Here is a 17,680-nt window from a genome sequence, read left to right on the forward strand (position 1 = left end):
CGAGGCCAACCTCAGCAACTAAACTAGACCTTGTACCAAAATAAAAAGGGCAGGGGATGTAGCTCAGTAGTAGAGCGCCCCTGGGTTGAATCCCCTGTAGTGTGGATGTGGGGGACGTGGGTCTGGGATTTAGTTCAGGGGAAGCGCCCGGGTACACTGATTCCCTAGCGTGCGCGAGAACCTGGCTTCAATACCCAGCATCACAAAAAAGGAAGGGCGAGGGTAAAAGGAAGAAAACACACTCCCAAAGGCTAATCGCTATATTCCCTTCTGTCCCCCAACCTCGTCCCTCCCGGTCACTGTGACCAAGAGGATTAGGATCTCGAGGAACCCGTCCACGCAGTTATTCATTCATAACACAGTTACTGAGTCTCTCTGGTAGGCTTGACATTGTTCTGGGGACACAGGGCACAAAAACCTGGTCCTGGTGCTGCTAGCACCACCATCTGATGGACAGACTGGGGGCCACAAGTAGTAAGGAGAACCAAATTCTGTTACTTGGGAAGTAAAACCATCCATTAATCACCAGTAGAACGAAAGGGAGAATGCCACAGGGATGGATCCAAAAGGATACGAATCTTTATTTCCAATCACTTAGAAACATCCGAGGGACATTGTAAGAGCTAGAATTGGAAAGGTAACTTGGGATCCAAGAGTCTCAATTAGTTTCACTCTGTTTAGAGTGGAGTTACACTGAGGGGTTTTCATAAAAAACATTCATTGTGTGCTGGTTTTGTGCCAACAATCTTGTGCTCTAGTGTATAGCAGTGTGTAAAGCTGGGCATGATCGTTGTGGAGTTTCCAGCTATTTAAAAGGTGAGTCATATCTCTGCCTTAGTAGGGTAATCCTGATAGCCATTATGCAGATTTAGTAGGGGATAGGAAAATACAGGGAAGCATTTCAGATCTTGAACTAAGGCAAAGGAAAAGAGAAATGGAAGAGATGTGCACAGCATTTAGTAGCTGAGTGTTCAAGGCAGATTATGGACAGTGAACTGTCAAAAATGACTCAGGGTTTGGATAGACACCTAAATATTGAATGGAAGCATGGCTGGTTTGGCAGTAGGTGGAGAAACACCCAAGTCCATTGGGATTAGACCCATTTAAGATTAAGGAGATGCAGGTGGAGATATCATTCAGGCACTCAAGAGAGTGGTTAATGTTATAAACTTAGATCTTAGTTATTTAAGCAGAATGTTTTCCCAAAGACATTTTGTTAAATACTGTGTCATTATAGAAAAAAATCTAGTAGTGCAGTTATCTGATAGGAGATGTAAGACTTATATACAGTCAAAGGAAATCCAAGAGAGAATATTAGTACCATAAAAGATGTTTTAAAAATGTTAAAAGAGAGTCTAGGGTGGGGGCTGAGGAGGTCCTGAAAGGTTGTAAGACATTTTCAATGATGTGATATCTCTGCCTCTCTACCACCATCTGTGATATAATTGATGGGGGAGATGGAATAGAGAACCATGGGACACTCCACAGAGATAGGGACATTTAAAAAAAAAAAAAAAGTATGTGTTTGTGGTATAGAGCTAATTCCCTGTCTCAAGTCATGTTTCTTTGAATCCATTCTCCATATAGGCTCCAGAGTGGTCTATCTAAAAACATCAACTAAATTTTTCTCTTGCTTCAGAGGTTTCCATTACTTTTCAGAGGATATCTGAATTGCCCTAAGAGCAGACGAAGCCTTTCTGCAGTCTGGGCCTGCCCACTTTTCCAGCCTCATCCCTTTTGTGTCCTGTGGACATTGTCTCTTTCTCACCTCTGACAAGGTTTTAAAATGTTGCCTCACTTTTTAACATATTCTTTAAGATTTTATACTCTGCCCTTTACCAAATTATTTATAATTAAATATTTATGAACCTGCCTTTCCCAGTAGACCAAACTCTTTTTAAGGCAAATACTGGCATTTATCATTGTTTCCTGGGGACTTAGTACAGTGGTCAATGGAAATATGAATCAGTAGGTAAAAGAAGGTATGTGACTTTAGCGCTAACATGATGAGAAAATTGATAAAGGAATAAAAACCAGATAAGAGAGAAAAGGTGACTTCAATTGTAAGTAATTACAATTAGACTTTGTGTGTGTGTGTGTGTGTGTGTGTTTCTCAATTCTACTCTCCATGTAACTGTTAAAATATATCCTTATAATTTTAAAATAATTCTATATAGATGCATAAAAACATACACAAACATCAAAGGTTTTTTCCTTTCTAAAAATTTCAAAGTTGGGGTCATACAGCATTCCACTTTGTTATATAACTTAATCTTTTGTCATTTAAAAACCACTTTCTGAGGGCTAGGGATGTAGCATGTTCTAGTTCCTGTATCTGATTCCTAGCATCACAACACACATATACATAAAAAAACAAAACAAAACAGAAAAACACTCCCTGTGAAATACTACACTCACTTCTTAGCTTAGTCATGAGTAGTACTTTGAAAAACACCATATTAGACTCATGGAAGATCATGAACAAGCTTACGTGGAACAATTGCATGAAAACTTAAACCAGTGTTATGAAAGCAGCCTTAGATTTGGCTTAGTCCAATTGACTCCCCATTTCCCTCTTCTCTGGTTGCATAACAAGCAGTTTCCCCCTTCAAATTATGCCCACACATTGTTTCTGAAGTGGGCAAGAGCATGGAAAATAGAATTTGTCTAAGTTTCCACCACTTCCCAGTAGTGTAATTCTGCGGAGCAAACTTAACACATGAGCCTTTGGGGGACACTTAAGATCCAAACTATAGCTCTAAGCCTGGGGCTCTGAATGTGATTAGGTGTGTCTGTGTAGCCTAACCTCCTATTAGGCTACACAGGAGTAGCACCACATAAGTTCTCTTCCTGACTACAAGTCTGTAGTAGGATTCTAATTATAGACTACATGTTTCCTTATGTTCTGAACACCAAGGTACCAAAGCCTTGCTCTTAGGTCTTGCTCTTGGTAGCATTGTACCAAGCCCTGGTTTAATCCCCAGGACCACAAGAGGGGTAGGGGTGGGGGCAGAGGTTTTTATCATCATTTTGAAATAATTACTGTTAAAAGAGAAAATTACAACAAATTTAGTCAATAGATCTAATTAGCTTTTATTCACAATTCATGAATCAAGCAAGGCAGCTTCCATTCCACAAAAAAGAGAGCTCTCTCTAGGGGATAGCAGAACAGTAATTTTTTAAGGTGGGAGCAAGGAAACAACAATAGGAAAAAACAGATTGATTAACATCAAGTTGCCTTTTTGTAAGTGTGGAAGCAGAGGAGACTTTTATTACCCTGACTCAGGAAGACTGGAATCTCCTGTTTTTAGGAAAAGCTGGTCTGTTTGGGGTCTTCTGCTTTTATTTTAACGATGTAGCATTTATCTGAGTAACCCCATATTGGTTTGAAATGATTTCTTGGGGCTTAGGGCAATATCTTCATCCAGTTAACAGGCTCCCATAATTTTTGTTTAATGGTACTTTTTTTAAAAAGATGACTTTTATTATTTATATGAATGACCTACTAAAAATTTTAACATTCTAGAAAAATAAAAGAAAGCAACACTTCAGGGGCTGGGGATGTGGCTCAAGCAGTAGTGCGCTCGCCTGGCATGCGTGCGGCCTGGGTTTGATCCTCAGCACCACATACAAACAAAGATGTTGTGTCCGCCGAAAACTAAAAGAATAAACATTAAAATTCTCTCTCTCTCTCTCTCTAAAAAAAAAAAAAAAAATTGGAACATCTGACCTTTGTTCACACCTGTTCCTTAAAAAAAAAAAAAAAAAAGAAAGCAACACTTCACCTAAAATCCCACCTCTGAAATAAACTGATAAAAAATAACATTTCAGAACTTCTATCTATATGTAGAGCAAGACAGAAAATATTTTCTAAATGGCATCTTACCATATTTGTCATCTCAAGTGGAAAGAAAAGGAATTATATTTGAACAGAGAAAAACTAAGGAATTGCTGAATTTGTGATTTCTTCACCAGAAGAGATTCCTCTAAGGCTAAGAAAAATATATCACTGAGAAATTTGGAATTCTGTTTATTTTATTTAACTTGTTATATGTAACATAAGTTAATTTCCTGAAATAAAACACGAGGAGTCAGGTGCAGTGGCATATACTTTTAATCTCAGCTCTTTCAGAGACTGAGCAAGACCTTGTTTCAAAATAAATTTTTTGAGAAAGGGCTGGTGAGATAGCTCAGTAGTAGAGCACTTGCTAGCATGAGTGAAACCCTAGGTTTCCTCAGTACCAAAAAAAAAAAAAAAAAAAGGATCAATACTCAAGGCTTAAACATTCCTCTGCCTTTATCAGTTAAAGTTTTTAGCAACTTTCTCAAAGTTTATAATATTTTCATCTCATCCTAGAAACGTAATTGGCCCTGTTGTTTCCCTTGGTTCTACCATGTTTGAACACCACCAGTCTTTTCAATCCAGCTTCTCCATTCTTAGAGTGGTGCACTGACCAGGGATTCCAAGGGGCAAGGTCAATACTTGAACCTGCAGGGGAGAAAGAGATCTGCTCTACCCCCTGTCCCCCACACCTCCGAAGGACTCACAGGACAAATGTGTAGTAAGTGAACTATGTAGTAAGTTCTCAAGGTATCAAGAGGAGCTATGAGGAGGGCCAATGTAAAAGCTAGCAGAAGATAAGAGTTACTCTGAGTGAATTTATTCAGTATATCCCCAATTACCAGCATCTGGAAATTGAGACTATTTTTCCACCTTGGTACAGGAAGAATATCCCTCCCAAAAGAATCTTTACAGCTTGTTGTATGTAGGAAAAGACAGGTCATGTGGCCCCTTCTGCAGCTACAACTCCAAGTCATTTCAGCTGGAAATTAGCAATATAGCATTTGGTGTATTTTGAGAAGACACATTCTTAACTCCTTCAAACCCATCAAGAGTTTCCCCTTCTGGGAGGTACCTCCACCCTCCACCACCTATTGCCATGAAGGACAGCTGTGAATTCAGAAGGGCTTTGGCATACTGCTCATTTGCCCTAGACTTCTCTGTCTCTGGCCTCCTCTCTATTCTCTTCCCAGAGCCAAACTTAACTGTGCTGAAGCTGGTACCAGAATGTGGATTTCTTTAGACCAACTTCTGCTCTTTGTCATTTCTTTCCTGAAAAGTGGGATTTTAAAATATTCTATTGCCCAACTAAATATCATTTACAAACTCTTCCACTCTCCTGTGAGTGTGTGTGTGTGTGTGTGTGTGTGTGTGTGTAGTTTTGGGAACAAACTCAGGACCTTGTTTATGCTAAGCACATGTTCCACTACTTAGCTGCACTTCCACCCCCTGCTATTTTTTTGTTTTTGACACAGGGTCTCACTGTTGCCCAGGCTGGCCTTATGTTTGCAATCCTCTTTCCTCCCCTTCTTGAATAACTGGAATTATAGGCATGTGCCACTGTACTCACCTTTTCTACTCTCAAAAATACTTTCAGCTATGACAATTATGTGCTAAAACCTGTACTGCATAGATTCTAAGTTATTCTATACAACACACCAAAAACATGAGAAATAATATCTTTGCAAGAAGAAAATGCAAAATACAACAAGAAATAAAACATCATAATCCATTTCCTAGATCAAACATAGTATCTCAGTGGCTATCTTTCCAGATCTTCTCTGAACATATAAAACAAAATAAAGTCATATAAAACCTTTTGTAATTTGCTTTTTTTAAAAAAAAAAAATCATAGTCTCCCTTTTTCCATTTCCTGAAGTTTTCATCTTAATACCAAAACCATACTCCAGTTTTCCAAATTCTCCCCAAAATGTCCTTCACAGGTGGTCATGTCCAGAATCGTATCCAATTAAGAGCCACACATTTGGTTGTCTGTTATGAGTGAACTGTGCCAGTAACATAGACCAAATGATGTGTGTCTTTCCACAATATCAGAACTTATTGGAATAACAAATAACTTATGGAAATAACAATTCACTAAAACTCATATCACTTGATAATCGTAAGCTGGGGAATCACAGGTTCTTTTATTCCAATCTTATTTACTAATATCTATAATACTCAACACATCAAACTTTACATAATTCTTTACATATGTACACACACATACACCAGAAAGGCTACGGGGAGGATTAATGTGACCACAGGGTTCTGGAGGCTGAACTGAGAGCAGATAGAATGCAAAGAGTTGCCATAGGGGGTCACTAAGGGTTTTAACAAGCCAGTTCCACAGAGTCCTCAAAGCAGAGCATCTGGCAGTTTCAGAATGTCAGTTTGGAGTGTCAACCTGAGGTGTCAGCTAGGAATGGGCCATTTGTCATCTTTATGGGCAAGAGGAGAAACCTGGCTGAGCTGAATCCCAGAGACAGAATTAGATTCATGGGCAGGGCTCCTAATGAGTGACCAAGTAAGTGGGATCAGATGTCACTGTGTCATCTTGGGGTGCTTCTCCTTTAATGGTTCTCAGGTGAGGTTTTTGCTTCATTTAGTGCTCTGATGGTTTTTTAAAACTTATTTTATGTTTTGGGGTACTAGGGATTGAACGCAGGGGCAACTCGGCCACTGAGCCACATCCCCAGCTCTATTTTGTATTTTATTTAGAGAGACAGTCTCATTGAGTCTTAGTGCCTTGCTTTTGCTGAAGCTGGCTTTGAACTCATGATCCTCCTGTCTCAGCTTCCCGATTACAGGCGTGCATGACCATGCCTGGCTCTGGTGTTTTTGATAAGCTCATGGGCCTGGCTTTTCTGATATGGGGTTGATATTCATACACCCATTAGCTTCTGATTTCATTTGATAAGTTCACACGTGGTCACTTTTATTAGCACTGTTAATTTATCACTTTGTGACTTATGATTGGCTAGACAGATGGTGGTTGTTTACTTGTACAAAGTATAGTACAGTATATAGTACAGTATAAAGTATAGGTAGTAATTCTACCTCAGAACTTATACTTTATGCCAAACTACTGCTTTATAAAATAGAGTAATTTAGGTTAGGCACAGCCTGAGAACTACTATTCTGTTCATCATGGATTAACTCAGAGCAAGACAAAGCCTGCTGTTTGCATTTGTTCCTTAAGTTTTTTTAAGTTGGCAAAAAAGTTTGCAAACTTTTTCTTTAAAAGGCTCTATATTGTAGTAGATATTTTATACTTTATGGGCCATATAATTTCTGTTGTAACTATACATGGCCCTTACTCATAATGATTCAACTTAATGATTTTTTGACTTTACAGTGGGATGAAACCATATCCATACAACTATTGTTTTTTATTTCAGAATTCAACAAATTACATATCGACACTTTATTATAAAATAGGCTTTGTGTTAGGTGATTTTGCCCAATTATAGGATAATGTCATGCTCTGAGCATGTATAAGGTTGGTAGACAAAGCTGTGATGGTCAGTAGATTAGGTATATTAAATGCATTTTGACTTAATGAAATGATGTTTTCAACTTAGATGTGTTTATATTCAACTCTGCCCTTATATGATAATGTGACATAATAAATAAATTTAGAAAAAAAAATTTAGTTGTAGATGGACACAATACCTTTATTTTATTTATTTATTTTTATGTGCTGCTGAGGATTGAACCTAGTGCCTCACAAGTATCAGGCGAGCATTCTACTACTAAGCCACAACCCTAGCCCAATAAATAAAGTTTTGATCTCTTCCCCGCTTGTACCTCCTAAAACCTTGGAATCTCCTAAGTGATGTATTATTTTGTATGCTGATGAGATGACTGGTGATTGGGGGCACCTGGATAATTTAGGGTGGGGGCAGTTTGCTGTGGAAACTGACCCTATGATTAGAGTGTTGAAACTTTCTAAACTTTCAGTCCTATCCACCCTCACCTCTGGGAAGGGAAGAGGAGCTGATGGTGGAGTTGTTCACCGGTGGCCAGTGATTTGCTCAGTCATACCTATATAATGAAATCTCTGTAAAATCTCAAAAGGATAGGGTTTGGAAAACTTCAAGGTTACTGAATACCTGTGGAAGGAGCTAGGAGTATGTTGTACGCCACAGAGGACATGGAAATGTCACTCTCGTTCTCCCCAAACCTAGCTCTGTGCATCTCTTCCATCTGGCTGTTCTGAGTTGTTTTCTTTTATAATGAACAGGTAATTGAAAGTAGAGTATTTTCCTGAGTTCTGTAAACTGCTCTAGCAAATGATCAAGCCCTCTAAGGGGATTGTAGGGACTTCTGATTTATAGCCAAGTCACACAGAAGTTATGGATACCTGGAAATTTATTACTTTCCATTGGTGTCTGAAGTTGGGGGTCGGCGGGTAAAGGGGGGGAAGTCTCATGGGACTGAGCCCCTAACCTGTGAGATCTGATACTTTTTCTAGGCAGAGAGTGTCAGAATAGAGTTAAATTGTAGACACACAGCTGGTGTTGGAGAATTGGTTGTTCTGGGGAAGACCACATCTGGTATCATAAAAGATGTATTAAGGGTGGCACATGCTTGTAATTCCAGCGGCTCCAGAGGCTAAGACAGGAGGGTCTCAAGTTCAAAGCCAGCCTCAGTAATTTAGCAAGACCCCTGAGCAACTTAATGAGACCCTGTCTCTAAATAAAATATAGAAAGGAATGGGGATGTGACTCAGTCGTTAAGCATCCCTGGGTTCAGTTGGGGGGGGGGGCGGGGTGATGTATTCACAGTGTTGTGGATGTGAGAGTATACTAGGAGACAGCAATTGTGTTTGTCCTATCTCACTCCTGTCATTCAAAAGCAGCCACAGACACCATATAAACAAACAGATGTGGCTATGTTCCAATAAAACTATGGACCTGAAATGTGAATTTTTTTGTCATTTTCATATGTCACAAAATATTCTTTTGATTTTTTTCAGTTATTTAAAATGCAAAATCATTCTCAGCTGGGGGGCAAATAAAAATAGGAAGTGGGCTGCAGGCAGGAGTTTGCAAATCCTTTAATGGTTCTTTTTTGTGGTGCTGAAGGAACTTAGCCAGTTGTCCCACAGAATGTCCTATCTTTTAGATTGTTTAGCTTGTTCTTTAATTCCCTGTGTTTCCTGTAAACTTGAAGTTTTATCTACAGGTTAACGAAATCTGAAACAATTTTAAATGCCCTACTTGCTGAGTGATTTGACATGATTTACTGAGCCCAAATAGTGAGGCTTTAGTTTGGAGGTATAGTTTCCTCTTAATTACCATCAGGGAATTGTCCAGTCTATTTTCTTTTGAAAAATAAAACTTATTAATTCTTGACATCACTTTTAGCAAAGCCAGCTATTTTTGTTTGTTTTTAAAGACAAGTGTCTGTTACATAACTGGTGTAGCCTCTCCTGGCTAACCCCTTTTACTTGCTTCTTTCCACCAGCTGGAAAAGCCTGTAGCTCTCTCAAGTACTGTATTGTTTTACACCCTGAAGGCTTTGCTGTCTGTCATAGTCTCCTCTCTTCTACTAGGTAGAACTCATCCTTTTAGATTCAGTTCAGTGATTACTTCTTTCTGGAAACCTCTTCTGAGCCAGCCGCCAGACTAGGTTGGATGTTCCTCTTCTGTGCCCCATAGCACCAGTGTTATTTCTTTAAAAAAAAAATTTTTTTTTTTTTTGTACTGGGAATTGAATCAAGGGCCTCACACAGGCTGTGCAAGTGCTCTCCCACAGAGCTATATCCTCAATTCTTTTTCTTTTGAGACTGGGTCTCATTAAATTGTTGAGGCTGGCCTTGAATTTGTAATCCTCTTGCTTCATCCTCCTAAGTAGCTGGGATTATAGGCATGTGCCACCATGGATGGCTTCAGTGTTCACTTCTAATATTTCAAAATTGCCTATTAATGGATCTGCCTTACCAATTCTGCAGTGAGTTTTTTAAGAACAGGGATACATTTTATTCATCTTTGTATCCCATGGATCTAGCAGAGTACTAACAAGTGGCTAGCAGCTGGATACTGTTTGAATGAATGAGTTTGTGAGTACAAATTCAATAATAGGAGTTTTATTTTTTAAAGATTCAAATAAAGACTTTTATTGATTAATGGATTACCTTTTTTGGCTCTCTGCAGATATTGGTGTCAACTTGACAGATCCTATGTTCCGAGGAATTTATAGGGGGGTTCAGAAGCATCAAGGTAAGTTTTTTTTTATTAAGATAAATAGTTCTTCTGTAAAGACAAATTTTCTGCCTTAAGCTGATCTTGAAAAGCATAACCAAGTTAAATTAAAATAAAAATATTAAAGAGGTTATTGTGATTGAATAATTATATCAGAATGGATTTTATTGTCATGTATAGCTAAAAAGAACCAATTAAAAAAAAGTAACATATAGAATTTGATGGTTAAAAAAAACCCCAAAGAAGTCATATGCAACTTGGGTAAAACTATCAATGAATCACACACAAGCTATATTGGTAAAACATGATCCTGAACACTTACTTATAATGTACCCATTAAAACTGTGTTAATCCAGCCCTTCTTATCTATAGAAGTTTAGTTTTGAGTATAGTACTTCAAGTAATCTCATGCACAAAAAACAAATAATAGTTGGTATTTAGTCTTTTTGTGGGAAAGAGTAGTTCTGGGGATTGAACTCAGAGGCACTTTACTACCTAGCCTTTTTTTTTCTTTTTGTTTTAAATTTTGAGATTGGGCCTCACTAAGTTCCTGAGGCTGACCTTAAATTCACAATCCTCCTGCCTCAGCCTCCTGAGTCTCTGGAATTCCAGGTGTGCAAGCCCAGCAGATAGTAAGCTATTAAGCAAATGAACATTAGGACACAGAATCCAAAAATCAGTTACTATAGAACATCAGTGTATCTAGTTTTTCAAAAACATTTTCAGTGAGTGACAAGTAGGAACGTGATTGAGAAGGAGATATAATGCTATCTGGTTTCCTATTTTGCTTTTCCCCCTTTCATCCACATTTCTACTTAAATACCTACTGTATTAGAAGACCAGGTAGTAGTACTTTAAAGATTGAGGGAGGGCCTAGCCAAAGGCAAAATGGCTTATATTTATCTTTTAAGTTCATTTGTAAGACTAGGCAAGGAATGATGGCAGCAACAGGTTTTTAAAGGCAGAATTTCTGCAATAAGCTAAGTCTTAAATATTGCCTTAGAAAAATAACTCTACTTATTATGTAAATGCAAACAGGAAATGTTGATTTTGTGGTTGTGGATGAAGTAGAATTACACATTTCAGTAAGCCAAGTCAGAAACTAATCTTCCTGTGCTACCAGGTAGTAGTAGGTGTTAGATGTCACTTGAAAGAAGAAAAGTTACTTAGCTTTCTTAAGCCTAATCTCAAAAATTACCTTTTCTACTTTACTTAGAATTTTGGATGACATCTTTTTGTGTTACTTACATAGTACTGTTATACTTAAAGCTTCGTACCAGGGTTTCATAAACTGACTTCCAGACCACTCACGTATAATCGAATCAAGCCTTTATTGAAGCACACCGGTGGCAACTGACCAGAACATAAAGCTGTTCCCCTGATCAGCCCCAAACAATTGCAAGGGCACTCCTTATAAGCCTGAAAACCGCAAAAGGGATGTTCAGGGGGTCTAGCCAATGCAAGCAAGCCAGGTTACAGAAGCAGGACAGTGCAGTCAAGCGGAGGGACTTGACTAATCACAGTTAGCCCAGTCACCCTAGTTACAGAAACAATACCCCATTAAGTAGTTCCATGTTCTTAAAGGTTTCTATAACAAAAGGAAAAGAACATCTTGCCCCAGTCATGACTTTTCTACTTGGCATAGTTGTTTTACAGGATGAAGTCATAAAACAAAACACATTTGCTCCTACTATCACAGTACAGTTGGACTATAGACTAACATATATTCTACTCTTCTTGCCTTTTTAGCACTTAATGAATTTCATGCTTTGTGATTATATGTGTATGTATGTTTATATGTGTGTTTATGAAATAAATTTTTTTGTGGTCAATATTAGCATTACTGCAGCTTATAATACCCGGCAAAACCAGTTGATGTACTTAGCAGAAGCTGCGTAAGTTGGTATTTTTGTCTAAAAGAAATTTTGTAGGTACTTCAGAAGTAATATCAACTGAATTCCAATCACATTTACTCTGATGAGTAATGTGAATAAAAAATGGATTTTATATATGATTATTTTATTTTGCTCTTTAATTATTTCGGCCTCTCAGAGCTTACTCTGCTTCCTCTCAGAGCTATTTAACAATGAATGATAGGAAAAGGCAAAAAAACAACTGTCCGGGAAAACAGAAAACAGATTATGTTTCCTTAATGGTAATGGTAATTATAGAAATATAGAATTAACTGAGATTTATAAAGAAATGTTATGTCATATTTTGGGAGGCACTGCAAGCAGGAAAACCCTAGTAAAAATAAACAATCTTAATAATTGTTTCCTTTTTTTTTTTTTTTTTTGTGGTACTGGGAATCAAAACAAGGGCCTCACCCATGCTAGGTAGGCAAGTGCTCTACCACTGAGCCACACTCCTACCCCAAATAAATTACTTTTTAAAAAATACATTGCCAAGTTTCAAATTCAAGACAAGTGACTTAAGTTGTAGTTACCAAATTCATCTTTTGAGTCTCCTAATTTTTCTCTCTGAATAAAACTGCAATTCGATTAATAGTTTATTATTCATCTAGTTTGCTTTATTGGTTTCTTTTTCTTTTTTTGTTAAGCTTTTTGCTATTTCTAGTATTATGTGACAACTATTCTTCAAACAGTATTGATTTGATTTTGATGTAGTACATATGATTACTTCTATATATTTTTATTTCAAGAAGAGATGACCAAATTATAGATAAGTGAATTTTTATTTATTAGGTTTTCTTTATGAATGGTTTGTTTTGTACAGATGATTTACAGGATGTAATAGAGAGAGCTATCCAGACTGGTGTTAAAAAGGTAACATCTGTTTTTTTGTTATTCTTGGGTTTTTTTATGTTTAAAATGTAGTTAAAATTTCACAGAGTAAAAGGGAAGAAGCCAATACTACATACTTAGAATATATATTGTCTACATGCAATATTCTCAAGTTAGTAGAAATTAAATATAGTATTCTGTCACAGCATTTTAAGTTACATAAACCTCATGTATAGTTCTTCCATGTGATCAGTAATGCAATAAGTGGTAAAATCTCCTTGAAAAAAATTTAAATCTATATGTTTAGTAAGTTTTCTAGTATACTAGTATTTGTTAGAATTAAGTGATCATCAAAAAGACATGGGTGTGGTGGCACATGACCAGCTGGGTGTGGTGGCAACAACCACACCCATAGGTCCAGTGACTAGGGAGACTGTGGCCAGAGGATAAAATATTCAAGCCTTAGCAATTTCACGAGACCCTGTTTCAAAACAAAGAGGACTGGGGATAATACCAAGTACCTAAACTTTCATGTGTCAGCCATGAATAATTTATTCTTCACACTTCTGTCTGTGCATGATAAAGCACCTGGGCTCAATCTCCAGTATTGCTGCATAAATGAATAAAAAATTTTAAGGTGGATAGGAATGTAGCTCACCAGTAAAGCTTTGCCTAACATACATAAAGCCTTGGGTTCAAATTAGTTTTTAAAATAGTAAATTAGCCCACACATGCATACAATATAGTATCAATTCTAAGTTGAATACCCTCAATGCTAAAGAATGACATTATTGACTAAATGAGTTCTGCAATCTTCAACCCTAAAATTGTATTAGCAATTATTTACAAGAATATGAAAAAAATAGAAGTTACTTGAATTTCTCATTATATGTGTTCACGCCCTCTTGGTAAATCACTTTATATGATGCTTTTCTGCAAACTGAAATACCAAGTACCTAACTTTCATGTGTCAGCAATGAATAGTTTATTCTTTACACTTTGTGTGTATGTGTGTTGCAGGGGTGCAGTACTGGGGATTTAACACAAGGGTGCTTTATAACTGAGCTACAACTCCAGCCCTTTTTTTGTTTTATTTTGAGACAGGGTCTCACTAATTACCGAGACTGACCTTCAACTTATGATCCTTCTGCCTCACCTTCCTGAGTTGCTGGGATTATAGGTGTGTACCATTGTGCCCAGCTTATTCTTCTCACTTCTAATTACTCACATACAAACCTATATAAAATACTGAACAGGAATAATAGAACTGAAGTGAATTTGTTCCAAGTTGGAATTTCATCAGTATCTTACAGAAATAATATAGTGGCTAAAAACACAGTTACAACATCACAAACCTGGGTTCTAGCCCCAGCTTCATTCATACTTTGTAATTTGGAATATTTTCTCTCTTTAGATTTCAGTTTTCTCATCCATAAAAAGGAATTGATAAGCCACACACAGTGGTGCACACTTGTAATCCCAGTAGCTGGGGAGGCTGAGGCAGGAGGATTGCAAGTTGAAAGCCAGCCTCAGCAAAAAGCGAGGTGCTAAGCAATTCAGTGAGACCCTGTTTCTAAATAAAATACAAAACAGGGCTGGGGATGTAGCTCAGTGTTTGAGTGTCCCTGAGTTCAATCCCCTGAAAAGGGGTGGGGGATGATGATAGTACTTAATTAATAGAATTGGGAAGGTTAAATAAAATATTCAATGGAGAAATGCTTGGTGTTATACCTGGTATAAAGTAAACAAACTTCTTTACTCATGCAGTGGATGCCACCATTGTCGGATAAGCATTGTCCTTGTACTCTGGGAGAGGGAGTTATGTCCTCTATTCTTGCCCTTATTTTATTTCCACTACATGGAAAAGTTACAGGTAATGTAAAAAGTAGACTTGATTAAAAACTTTTACGAAATTAAAATACTATATGGGGCAACTGGTCTGGTTTTAAAGAATTAGGTAATGTTAATAAACAAGAAAGTTTTCCCAATATTTCTAAAAATATTTTATATCCTATGGTCTATAGGCAGTTGGGGATTTAATTGTGACTACACATTCCCTGAATAGATAGATGTTCAATGTCATCATATTAGAGGTTTGAGTTGCTATATGAAAATACCTATTTATCATTTACCACTGTCTTTGTATTTGTATGTATTCTCTTTAGAATTCATTTGTACCTAAATGAATTCTGCGTTTTATTTATTTTTTAATTTTTAAAATTTTTGGTACTGGGGATTGAAATGAGAGGTGCTACATCCCAGTCTTTAAATTTTTGTCTTGAGGTGGAGCTTACAGTTACTGAGGGTCTTTTAAGTTACTGCAGCTGGCTTCAAACTTGTGATCCTGCTATCCCAGCCTCCCGAGTCTGTGGGAATACAGTCATGTGCCACCATAACTAGCTTGAATTCTGCACTTTAGCTTAGTGATACCCTTGAAGTATGCTTTACAAAATATCCAGGAGTGAGTTCAAATCTCTTCTTCAGAAGAGTGTGGACCTTAAACAGTACTGTTCAGTAGTCATCATCAACACATGGCTCTTCAGTGACATTTTCATTTTAACAGATTAGCAAAGATGGCATTAACCATCGGATGAGTTCTGATAGCTGTCTTTCTAGAAATATGTTTAACTTCCAAGAGCCATAAATTCCCTACAGAGATTTTGTTATGGTACATTACATTAATTCAACAATTCTCAAACTTCTCAGTCTCAGAACCATTTCACATTCTTAAATTTTACTAAGCCCCCCCAAAAGCTTTTGTTTATGTGGGTTGTTTACATTCTTTCAAATCTCTTAATGGCTGAGTGAATAGAAGTATTCTGAATTATCACATCTGTTTCTGTAGTCAGTCTGTTGCACATCATGCAGCCTCTGGAAAACCTCACTGTACACTGTCACATAATGAGAGTGAAAAAAGACAAATAGAATTTTAGTATTATTGTGAAAATAGTTCAACCTCACATACCTCCTAGGAGTTCCTGGACTACACTTGGAGAACTGTTTTGAATTAATCAACATTACTGAGTTACTGATATAGCTGATCACTGATTTATGTTAACAGGATTCTAAATTCACAGGTCTTTAGTTATTCAGTCTTTTATAATATATGATCTGTGACATCAAGGAACTCAAGGTCTAACAGAGACTAACATCTAAGTGCACTGTATTAGGGAGGAGTGACAAATTTTCCTGTGGACTGTGTGTAGAACAGTCAGGTGTCATTCTACACAGGGATGATCTTCCCAGCTGAATTTTAAAGGAATGTGGGTACAGGATGGTAAAAGGAAAAGGCATTTTGCTGCGAAAAAGTAGTAGGAAGGAGTGTTTGGGAAAACTGTTGATGCCCTGATAAAGTCAGCTTATTTCTCGTCTTTCTATTTCAGTTTATGATTACGGGTGGAGATCTGCAAGACAGTAAAGCTGCACTGAATCTGGCACAAACAAATGGTATCCTAATGTTCTTTTACCAGTAAAAATATACAAATTAAGTAATTTTGAAGAAGTCTTTCTGAGAAGTTCTTCAGGAATAGCACAATGATCATGACCTTAGAAATAGTCGGAAAAGGGGTTGATTTCAATGGGACATGATAAACATGACAAATTCAGAGTATTCATTGGTAAATCAGATGTTTGATAAACCCTCTCATAATAGTTAATAAAGATAGTTCTAATATTTAAAATTTCAGTTGCTTTTTTAAAAAATCTGGATCTCTGAAGGATTTATTTAATAAGTATTTATTTTGTGAACTAGACACTGTGTAAGACCTCAGGAGTGCAAATAACAATATAATATATATAATTATTCATATTATCACTTTATGTCCAAACATTTTATACTTTTAAAAAATCTTAAAAGTTTTGGAATTGATTTTTTAAGGGACTCCTAGTTACATAAAACACCTCATTTATCTGGGATTCATTTATTTACTTTGATTTTGCATGTCTAATTTGCTAGATACCCAGAAATTAGATAGTCTACATAATTTCTTAAAATACAAGTGTTTCCTTTATGCAAAAATGTTATTAAAAGCTTTTTTTAAAAAAACAATCTTTCGGGCTGGGGTTTTAGCTCAGTGGCAGAGCGCTTGCCTTGCATGTGTGAGGCACTGGATTCAGGCCTCAGAACCACATAAAAATAAATAAATAAAACCAAAGATATTGTGTCCATATATAAATAAAAAATATTTGAAAAAAACCCCAATCTTTCTAAAATGCACACTTTTTTTTTCAGGATACACTGACATTTATTTAGTAATTAAGGACATAAAAATAATCATCTTTCCAGGAATTCTGTGGGTACATAAGAATATTTTCTTTCATTCTTTTGTTCTCAAACAGATATGCTTTCAGAAGTTCTCCCCAGTTATTCCCTATTAACTCCTTCCAGTCCTTTCAAAGTACTTTGTGTCCTCACACATTTGGAAGTCTGATGCTTCCTTTTATCTGTAGACATCTGCATGAGAACCTGAAGGAGGCTCCACCCTCTCTGCAGGTTCAGATGAGGTACCTGTTAAAACCCTCAAACCCATCTTTGACTTCTCATTTGTGTTCCATACGATTAAAGCTATCAAAGCCAATAGTTAAGTTTTGTTGTTTTCTTTTTTTTTAATTTTTAATTTTTGGTATCATGGATTGAACTCAGGGTGCTTAACCACTGAGCCACATCCCCAGCTCTTTTGGGTTTTATTTTGAGACAGGGTCTCACTAAATTGCTTAGGCCCTCACTAAATTTTTGAGGTTGGCCTTGAACTTGCGATCTTCCTGTCTTAGCCTCCCCAGTTACTGGGATTACAGGTATACACCACCAGAACCAGGTGTTTTTTATTAGAATAACAAATTCTTAATTTTACCGTTTTGAGTCACCTCTGCAATTAACCTTTTTAAGG

At 37.0% G+C, this 17,680-nt stretch overlaps 1 protein-coding gene across 6 annotated transcripts in view; it reads left to right on the top strand.

Annotated features, from left to right (window-relative positions):
• Positions 1 to 17,680, top strand: part of Tatdn1 (TatD DNase domain containing 1) — a 33,611-nt gene that overhangs the window by 470 nt on the left and 15,461 nt on the right. For 2 of the 6 annotated variants that reach the window (XR_011704663.1, XM_027949884.2), the window contains exons 2-4: positions 10,003 to 10,068; positions 12,787 to 12,836; positions 16,178 to 16,241. Coding sequence is in view for 4 of the 6 variants with exons in the window: in XM_027949884.2 (XP_027805685.1) it covers positions 10,003 to 10,068; positions 12,787 to 12,836; positions 16,178 to 16,241 (180 nt within the window). In the remaining 2 variants the exon portion in view is untranslated. Of the gene's footprint in view, positions 1 to 10,002; positions 10,069 to 12,786; positions 12,837 to 13,898; positions 13,975 to 14,561; positions 14,668 to 16,177; positions 16,242 to 17,680 lie in introns of those variants that run through there. The other 4 variants (XM_027949865.3, XM_027949847.3, XM_071602137.1 and 1 more) reach the window with 4 other exon arrangements.

The sequence above is a fragment of the Marmota flaviventris genome, chromosome 15 (genome assembly GCF_047511675.1).
Source record: "Marmota flaviventris isolate mMarFla1 chromosome 15, mMarFla1.hap1, whole genome shotgun sequence".
NCBI classification, from domain to species: Eukaryota; Metazoa; Chordata; class Mammalia; order Rodentia; family Sciuridae; genus Marmota; species Marmota flaviventris.